Source organism: Leptopilina boulardi, unplaced genomic scaffold (genome assembly GCF_019393585.1).
Source record: "Leptopilina boulardi isolate dan_hultmark-lab unplaced genomic scaffold, ZJU_Lbou_2.1 LbouV2_330, whole genome shotgun sequence".
NCBI classification, from domain to species: domain Eukaryota; kingdom Metazoa; phylum Arthropoda; class Insecta; order Hymenoptera; family Figitidae; genus Leptopilina; species Leptopilina boulardi.
This window is the reverse complement of record NW_026137897.1, coordinates 1,812,281-1,822,202: the sequence shown is the minus strand read 5'-3', so window position 1 is coordinate 1,822,202 and position 9,922 is coordinate 1,812,281. Positions and strand designations below refer to the sequence as shown.

The 9,922-nt window shown below is 29.9% G+C and overlaps 1 protein-coding gene across 2 annotated transcripts; it reads right to left on the bottom strand.

Moving 5' to 3' along the window:
- Window positions 1-4,680: 4,680 nt before the first annotated feature.
- Window positions 4,681-8,464, bottom strand: LOC127285171 (beta-galactosidase-like). Of its 2 annotated transcripts, XM_051311034.1 has the most exons (3): window positions 8,071-8,464; window positions 6,019-6,336; window positions 4,681-5,877 (listed from the first exon to the last, which is right to left on the bottom strand). In XM_051311034.1, the coding sequence occupies exons 1-3, from the start codon at window positions 8,435-8,437 to the stop codon at window positions 4,685-4,687; spliced, it is 1,878 nt and encodes a 625-aa protein (XP_051166991.1). In that variant the 5' UTR covers window positions 8,438-8,464; the 3' UTR covers window positions 4,681-4,684. The 2 variants fall into 2 exon arrangements, with proteins under 2 accessions (XP_051166991.1, XP_051166990.1); XM_051311033.1 differs by having other exon boundaries at window positions 4,681-6,336.
- Window positions 8,465-9,922: the final 1,458 nt, after the last annotated feature.

The window sequence follows — 9,922 nt, the reverse complement described above, 5'->3', positions numbered from 1 at the left end:
TTGTATATCCTTTAGATATCCTTAAAGTATCCTTTGGATATCCTTAAAGTATCCTTAGGATATCCCTGGGGTATCCCTAGGATAGCCAAGGGATGTTTTTGGAATATTCTAGGATATCTGGTGCTGTGAGGGTATTGAATTTTTTTAATGTAATGAAAACTTAAACATAAATTTTTTGTATTGAGAGTTAATTCTCTGTGAGTAATTTCACTTCAAAAATCGCTGAGATGCAATTGCAAATTTTCGAATTGAAAATACGCAAAAAAAATCAACTGTTAATGCAAAAGTCAATTTGAGTCTTTATTACATAGGAAAAATTTATTAAAATTTATTTTTAAATTTACCTAATTGGAAACTTTTTATCAAGGTAAAAATATCGTAGAACATAACATAAAATTTCTTTGCCTTAAGGTCCTTTCTCTCGGGGAGCGTCACTTTTTATATATATATATATATATATATATATATATATATAAGAAACAAATCATTAACGACTGTTGAATGCCACCTCGATAATCTGAAATGTGCACTTCGAGTCCATTTTTGTCGTTTGTGAACACGCGCCACACCCTGTAAATGGGTGTTTAAAGAAGTTCATCATCCTTGGAAGGTAATGTCGAGGTCGAGTTTGATGCTGCCAGTTTCCAGTGAACTAAAACTAAACGATCTTTTGCGGGATAAAAGAAGAGATGCGACAGAGAGAGAAAGAGAGAGAGAGAGAAAGAGAGAGAGAGAGAAGGAAAGAGGGGTTAGAAGACGACGACGACGATGACCACTAGTTGCAAAGCGAGAATGGCCAACTTGAGATGGTACGACCTTATAAGACATCCTGTCGGACATGGACATGCATAAAAGCTGATACAAGTAGATATGGAAAGGTAGCTCGCTACCCAGGCACGAGCCTTCATCCATGTATCTGCACCTGGTCTCACCTGGCCGTATGACTCGCTTCCCCGAACTCTACTTGCCATCGTCATAACACGTTCTGCTTCGATAGAAATCATTTCCTATAGGGTATATAACCTGCGTGCCAATAACCATTCTCGTTTGATTAAATGAGATTTCTGCTCGGTTATATATATATATATATATATTGATCTGAGATTTTTTTATTCCCAATTTTATTTTACAATAAAAATTATAAATATCTAATTTAATATGATTATAATGTTCGAAAGTGTTTTTTCAATTTTTATTTTAAATTAAATTTAAACTCGATAAGAGTTTACACGCAGAAAATTGAAAGGTATTAAAATAAAGCTGCAATGCCTATAATTTTAATCCAATTTTGCTTATTTTAATTCATTTTCACTGTAAAAAGGAAAGTACTAAAACAGTACCAATTTTAGGTATCAAAATAGAACTAAATGACAATTTAGTACCTGAAGTAGGTATTAAATTAATACCTTTCTTTTTACAGTGTTGATGGTATTAAAATAAGCAAAATTGGATTAAAATAATAGGCGTTGCAGCTTATTTTAATACCTTATGATTTTCTGTGTAAAAGATTTCTTTGATTCAAAGAAATCAATTTCTTTGATTAATACACTGAAAAAAAAATTTATTTGATTCAAATACCGGTGTATTTGGTTATTATCAAATAAATATTTACTTGAATCAAATATTTCTTATTTGAATCAAATAAATTGTATTTGCTTCAAATACTGAAATATTTGATTCAAATACTATATATATATATATATAGTATTTGAATCAAAGAAATACACTAAAAAAAAAAAATTTATTTGATTCAAATACACCGGTATTTGAATTAAATAAATTTTTTTTTTTTTAGTGTATTTCTTTGATACAAAGAAAATTTATTTGTTTCAAACGAATTAGTTTTGATTAAAAAAAAAATAATCTTCGTTTCAAAGAAATTTTTTATTTAGACGGAAAAAAAATCTTTATCCGGAACAGCTATATGTTTCTTTAGAATAGCCAAAATTTTCATTGTTTTAGTGAACATATCGCTGGTTTCTTTAAATCAAAGAAATCTTTTCTCTGGCTGATGGAAATTATGATTTTTTTTTAAAATTTAACGTCGTCAAAAGCAAGGGAAGAATCTAAAAAATTTAAATTAAATCTTCCATATTGTATATTTACGTTATTTTTTACTATATTTTTAAAATAATGAAGAAAAATCGAACAAATATACATAAAATTATTTTTTATCCTTTAGTAGGAGAGAGAAAAAAACCTATTTCATAAGTATACAGGAAAAAAAATCTTTATTTGGAACAGATATATATATATATATTTCTCTAGAATTGCGAAAACTTTCGCTGTTTTAGTGAAACATATCGTTGTTCCAGTGAAACTTATCGCTGTTCTAGGTGAACATTTTTTTCCGCATATATTCGGCTTCTGACGACAAATAAAATGCGGTTATAGGTTATGTTTGTCCATCTAACCAAAAAAAAACCCCCTTTTTTCCACTCTCTTTAACCCCCCCCCCCCCCCCCACAACTTTCCTCGTGACTTTTCTCGCTATACACTCTCACACCATTTTCTCTCCTTTTACACGCCCTTCCTCTTCCTTCTAGTAGTATAGTTCTATATCTAGTTGAGAGTGGGTCGCGAGACTCACGGCTCTCTCAGAATAACGAGTCTCATTAATCCAATTAACCAGTAAATAATGGGATAGCATTTTCGTATTTACGAGAGAATACTGCCGGCCCTAATGGAGTTTTGAGCTGACTATCAATATATTCTTGCCTGCCGGGCGAACAAAGTACGGGTCACTCTCGCACTTAGTTACCAAGCACACTGTGTTTTTGGGGGAGGATGGCTTCAGGGGGTTTGAAGATATAAATTTAACCTTTCTTTCTCGCCCAGGACAATCAAATTTCCCAAAAATTTCGTGGAGAAAAGTCCTCTGCCATTTGTCAATGTTGTATATACATACATTTTTCTTAATTTTCTGATTTAATTCTATTATTTAATAATTAATTCAAAATTTAATTATATTATTAACCTAAATTTTTAGGTTATAGTAGTTTAGTTATAAGAAGAAGAAAAGACGAAAAATTTTAACACAATTTTAAGGTTATGTTTGCCATAAGAATTTTAACACAATTTTAAGGTTATGTTTGCCATAAGAATTTTAACATTATTTTAAGGTTATGTTTTCCTTATGATCTTTAGTATACTGCCGTATGAAACAAAAACTTAGTTATAACTCAGTTTGTCGTTAAGGTAGATTTTCGCCTATCCTGTTGAGTGATTGTCGCCCATAACGACAAACTGAGTTAACTCAGTTTTTGTTTCGTAAGGCAGTATAATTCTGAGGTTATGTTATCCCTTAAAAAGCTAGAGTCATAAAATTATAGTTATGCGTATTTGAGTTAGTCTAAAATTTAAGGTTATGTTTACCGTTTAAAAGCCAAAAACGTTAAATAATTGCGGTCATGTGTAACCCTTGAGATAGCATACATTTTTAGGTTATGTTCTCCATAAGGGTTTTTGTCATAATTTTGAGGTTATGTTTGCCACATGATCTTTGGCATAATACTAAAGTTACGCTCCCTTTTTAAAATCTAGAGTTTAGGTAAATTTTTGAGGTTGTTTTCCACATGATCATTGGCATAATTTTGAGGTTATATTTGCCCTTTAAATGCTAAAATTATACTTAAGAATTATGCTTTTATGTACTCTTTGATTTAGAATAAATTTTTAGCTTACGTTAGCTATAAAATTTTTGGTACAATTTTGAGGTTATGTTTGACATAACCCAGATAGCAGGTAAGCTTGCAGCATCATTGCGGCAAGCTTGCCGCGCAATATTGCCAACCTTGCATGGCAAGTTTGCCGCAAGATTGCAACAAGCTTCAAATGTCCCACCTAATCCAAGCTTGCATGGTAAGCTTCTCAAAAGATTGCAGTGTAAGGTTGTTGCAAGATTGCACAGTAAGATTATTGCAAGATTGCTCAGTAAGCTTGCACGGTAAGCTTGTCGCAAGGTTGGTGCAAGGTAGCCAAATAACCTTGCCCAATCAGCAGAGAAGTTTGCATTGAAAATGAGGACTATGCGCACTTGCAATCATAAGCACTTACGGCTGGGCGGTAAATTTTTTTGACCTCCCAGAAACTGGTGCTCAATGTATGTACAAAAATTAATTTCCTCCCCCCCAAAAATTTTTTGTTATATTCTGCAAGCTTGCGCAAAGCTTGCCATAAGGTTGCTGCAACCTTCTGTGCTGATTGGCAAGGTTATTTGGCAACCTTGCAGCAATCTTGCGACAAGCTTACCATGCAAGCTTACGGAGCAATCTTGCGATAATCTTACTGTGCAATCTTGCAGTAACTTTACACTGCAATCTTTAGGCAAGCTTATCATGTAAGCTTGGGTTCGGTGGGACATTTGAAGCTTGCAGCAAACTTGCAATGCAAGGTTGGCAATATTGCGCGGCAAGCTTACGTGCTAACTGGGAACCTAAGTCATCTGAGAATTATAATTATGTGTTTTCCCTCGAGGTAGTCTAAATTTTTAGGTTATGTTCGACATTATATTTTCGGTATAATTATGATGTTATATTTGCTCTTTAAAAATTGATATCTAAAAATTATAGCTGTGTACCCCTTTGAATTAGTCTAAATTTTTTAGGTTATGTTTACCACATAATCTTTTAAAACAAATATTCGATTTAAAAAAAAAAAAAAAATGGTACATTAATTTATTTTACTAACAACAAATACAACTATACCCAGGCTTCCAAAACCAACAGATATAAAATAAAAGAATGTATGAAATTAAATTTTCATTTTCATATTTTGATGATGAGTATTCGCCGCTTTTGTCTAAATATATTGTCTTCTTTATTGTTAACGGTGTAGTATTTTTATCAGCGTGCTTCTTTTGAAGTTGAATAATTAATAATTGATTTTCCATTGGTTGAAAATAACATTCCGGTATATACAATTCATATTGTGGTCCATTTATCCAATATTTTCCAATACTATATTCATTTAGAAATACATATCCCTTTGCCGAATGATGATTCATATTTAAATATGTATGAAGTGTTGAATGCATAATATTATTTGGTATTTGAAATTTTGCCAGGAGAAAGGAATTTTCTTTATTCAATGATAATGATGGTTTTAAATTTTTTACAATTTCTTGTAAATATTTAACATTATCTAAATTTAGTGGATATTGAATCCAATTTTTTAGTATTTTATCATTTAAATAAACATTATTTATACCCTTTGGTTCACCAATTACATTTTGTGCCAAATAACCTGTATTTTCAACTAATATTTGAATAATTTGATATTTAAAATCCATGGAAATTTTTAGGGAATTATAATTTTTGTCTAAAATTCCAAGTAGATTGCCATTAAAATATATATAGCCTCTGTCGTGAATTTCTTTTGAATATAAAATAATTTCTTTTTCCATTTTAAAAGGAATTTTTGTTTCATATAAAACTAATCCATTTGTTATATTTAATTTAGCAAATGTCATTGGATATTTTGATTCGATGCCAATTATTTTTAGATTATTTCGAAAATTTGAGTCAAGTAATGAACCAAGGGATGTAAAATTTATTTGACCTGATATATCAACAGTTCCTTGTTTATTTTCTTTTGTATTGTCATTTATTATTATTTCACTATTCTGATGAAATATTGATTGTAATTTATAAAATTTTTCAGTTACATCACCTGATTCACTGATGATACCATCATAATCGTAAGACGTTGTTAAACCCATTTTATTAAAATTACTTTTTCCCGCACGTTCAAAATTAGTACCACCGGCGAACATATAAATTATTATTGACGCATCACTTTTAATAATGTCATTAATTGTTTTTATTATTTTTTTCGTTCCAAATGTAAATCTTTCACTATTCCAATTCCATGTTAAACCTGTTTTAATTTCAATGAGTTTCGGTGAATTTGGCGCAATTTTTTTAAGTGGTGAATACAATTTTATTAATGATTGTTTAAATATTTTATAATATTCCCAGGGATTTATACGAAATGCTGTGATTGTATTTTTTAATTTACCACATTTAAGATTTTTCAAATTATTTTCATCCATTGTAAACATTATTGTTTTTACATTCAAATATTGTTGATAGATTTCATGTAGCCAATCTGTTGTCATACATGGCGTTGTTTCGCCTAAATCACTGTCAATTTGTACCATTAATATTGGTCCTCCATTTGTGATCATCATTTTTGAAAGTTTTGGAAGTAAGTGAGATAGCCATCTTTCAGCGTAAAGTCGATATTCTGGACTTGATCTTTGAATCCATGGATTATCTTTGAGTTCGTTTGTGGTTAAGAGCCATCCTGGAATTCCTCCAAGGCTTCGATCAACTCCTGTATATATATGTGGATAATGAGAAAAGTTTAGTGAGTTTGGAATTTTTTTTTTTTTTTTGAAATAATTAAAATTCTTTCAATTTTTTTTGAACATTCATAATTTTTTAACTTGACACAAAAATATTTTTAATTTTTCCTGATTTACAGTCAAAATTAAATTTTTTTTTTCCTGACTCTAATAAAAAAATATTTCAACAAGCCTCAGATTGCACGCGAATTTCTGATGTATTTTGATGCGCTGAATACACGAATTTGAAGTCCGATTTGCTCCATCGCGTCAGAATTTTTTTTCTAACCTCAAAAAACATGTCTAATCAAACAAGTAACTCAAAATTTTTATGAATTTAGGTTCTAATGGTCGCTGATTACGAATTTGACCTCAGATTTTCAAAATTCAAAATGGCGGATGCAATATGGCGGATATGGTTTTAAAAAAATATTAGATTTTCATGGAAATCAGTATATCTAGGGGTTTTTGGGGTCGCTGATAACGAAATCGATGTCAGATTTTAAAAATTCCAAATAGCTGACTCAATACTTTTTTTTGTCTTCCATATTGTATCCGCCATTTTGAATTTTTAAAATCTGACATCAGATTCGTTATCAGCGACCGCAAAAATCCCTAGATACTGATTTCCATGAAAATCTAATAATTTTTTTAAAACCTTGTCCGCCATAGTGCATCCGCCATTTTGAATTTTGAAAATCTGAGATCAAATTCGTAATCAGTGACCCCAAAATCCCGAGAACTCAAGCCCACAAAAATTTTCAGTTACTTCTTTGATTGGACATGTTTTTTGAGGTTAGAAAAAAATTCTGACGTGATGAAGTAAATCGGACTTCAAATTCGTGTTTAGCGCATTAAAATAAGTCAGTAAATCATATTCCGGTTTGTCTTAAAATTTTTTTTATACAATTTTTAAAAAATTTCAATAATTCAAGTTTAAAATTGAAAATTTCAAAAATCGACAATTCAATTTTTAAAATATATTTAAATTGAAAATTCTCTAAAATTTTCTATAATTTAATTATTTCTAAAATTTTAATTTAAAATTCAATTGAAAATTTTTGTAGCAAATTTTTATCTCTTATAATTCTTTGTTTAAATAATTATTTCAACAGTTTTTATCCAATTTTTCAAAAATTCAATTATTTAAATCGTTTTTCATTAAATGTTTATATTTACAATAAAATTATAATTTTTGAAATCTCCAAAAAAAAAAAAAAAAATTATTTCTAAACATCTTAACTGGTTACTCCATCAAAATTCAATTATTCTAATTTATAAAAGCTTCAATTGAAAATCTGAAATTTAATTAATTCTAAAAATTCTTAATGAAACTCTTCCAAATTCAATTATTTTTAAAATTTTAATTAAAAATCTTCTGAAATTCAGTTATCAAATTGAATTTTCGATTTTTGAAATTAAATTAATTTATTTTTCAATAATGTTTTAATCAAATTCAACGAAAATTTAATTGTTTAAAACATTTTCCGAAATTCTGAATTCGTATAATGTGCATAAATCGGACTTACAAAAATCCTTTTTTTTTAAAGTACCACTAAATTATTTTTCAAAATTTGTTCTGTTTTAATTTCTCAAAAATTTATTTTGAATGTCAATTTGGAAGTTAATTTATAATTTTGTTTTCATAATCAGCAAAATTTATTTAATTAAATTTTTTTTTTTTTTTTTATTCAATTATTTATATACAAAATTATATGACATACCAATGTATGGTCCTGCACGAACAATGACAAAGAGATCTAACCTATGTGCCAATTCAATAAATCGAGTAAAGTTTGCATTGCCCTTCCAATTGTAACTTTTGGGGATTGGTTCATGCATGGCCCATTCAACGGCAGTTGACACTGTGTTGAGGCCCGCTCTCTGCAACTTTCTCAATCGATCTTCCCATTCACATGCCGCAATTCGAAAATAGTGAATCTCACCGGCGTAAATGTTAAACTTTTCTCCATTTAAATGAAAATTCCCCTCTATTACAGTGAAAATTTCATCAATATTTCTTTTATTATTCACATTTTCAATGGTGAATGCAAAAAAAAATAATGAAAATAAAATAATAATTTGTGACATTTTGCTGAAAATTTTACATCACTAACTTTTTTATTATTCATTAATAGGTTAATTAAAAGAAAAAAAAAGAAAAACAAATGCTATGCTCTGAGGAAAAATTGTATATTTTGATTCATTTTCTTCATGTTTTCACAGAAAATTAAAAGGCATTAAAATAAGCTGCAACGCTTATTATTTTAATCCAATTTTGCTTATTTTAATCCATTTTGGTATTAAAATAAGCAAAATTGGATTAAAATAATAAGCGTTGCAGCTTATTTTAATGCCTTTTAATTTTCTGTGTTTATAATTCTTGAATTTTTGAAATTTTTTTTTATAGAAACTTTTTTTTTTGGGCAAAATGTCTTGCATTTTAAAATAATATTCTCACTTTCTTTTCGTTTTATATATGTATATAAAAAAAAAAAAGAAACAAGTTTCTTTTTGACCTGTTTTTGAAAAATCAACCATATATGGATGAATTGAGAGTATTATATATAGAGATTGAAAAAGTATTTTATGCTTTTAAATACGTGCACTACATATTTGAATGCTATATACCTACGCTTCAACATTGTGTAATTAATTCTTGTCGCGCGCGCAGAAGCTAATTAATATTTACGCGCTACTCGTGACAAACGAACCCTTATATTGCTCCGACTTCTCTCTTGTTTCACCCTCTTATACCTTTAATTAATTCAATTTCTTTGACAGAAACTTGCTATATGGAGATTTTCAGCTTAGTAGAGTTAGCACTTTCCTCTTTTAGTGCTTTGGCACAATATTCCTAGAGAGAAATTTCAATTTAGAATATATATATCGTATATATATATATACAATTTTGTGAATGATTTCTTGTTTTTAATCAAAGAAAGAAAATTAGAAAGCGTAGGTCGATTATTGTCGATTCGCCAATAAAAAAAAAAAGGAAGCTCGAATGTGTGTAAAAAAATTCAAGGCACGTTTTTCTTCAAGAGAAAGAGATAGCGATACGAATATCTATTTGTGTCGCGAACCAATAGAAATTACTGCAGTCGCGCGTTCGGAAGCCCTCTGCTCATGATTTGCATATTCGTTTGAAACAATATCCTCTAGTCAGCGAGCTGGTAGGTCGTTTTAACTGTGGGGAAGGAAAATAGAAGGGGGGAGGGAACTTTCTCGAGGTGGCTGGATTGCCACTACGGGGGGGGGGGGGAGGGAAAACTGCGAGCGAGTAAGGGTGTTCGACTGTTTCAATTAAAATAAGCATACGCTACCGGTTTGCCACTACCACCATCTAACATTCCTCGAGCTCAAGGAAAAAAAAAAACCTCCCCCCCACACTTTTCCTCCTTCTTCTTCTTCTACAGATATTACCTAACGCCAGCACGACCTGAATGCGAAAACGGTCATAAAAAAGACTTGATCTTTGTTTTTCTCTTCTATTTTTATTGATCTTGGGTTATATACGCATTTTAAATGTTATCTTGTATGTGCGTCTATCAACCTTCTTTAAAAGTATCAAAT

What these genes read in the sequence shown, in the direction of transcription:
- LOC127285171 (XM_051311033.1), bottom strand. Translation starts at nt 8,437, where the DNA reads ATGTCACAAATTATTATTTTATTTTCATTATTTTTTTTTGCATTCACC. An exon ending in TCGTGCAGGACCATACATTG is followed by an intron (nt 6,337 to 8,070) that starts GTATGTCATATA and finishes ATATATATACAG; the next exon opens with GAGTTGATCGAAGCCTTGGA.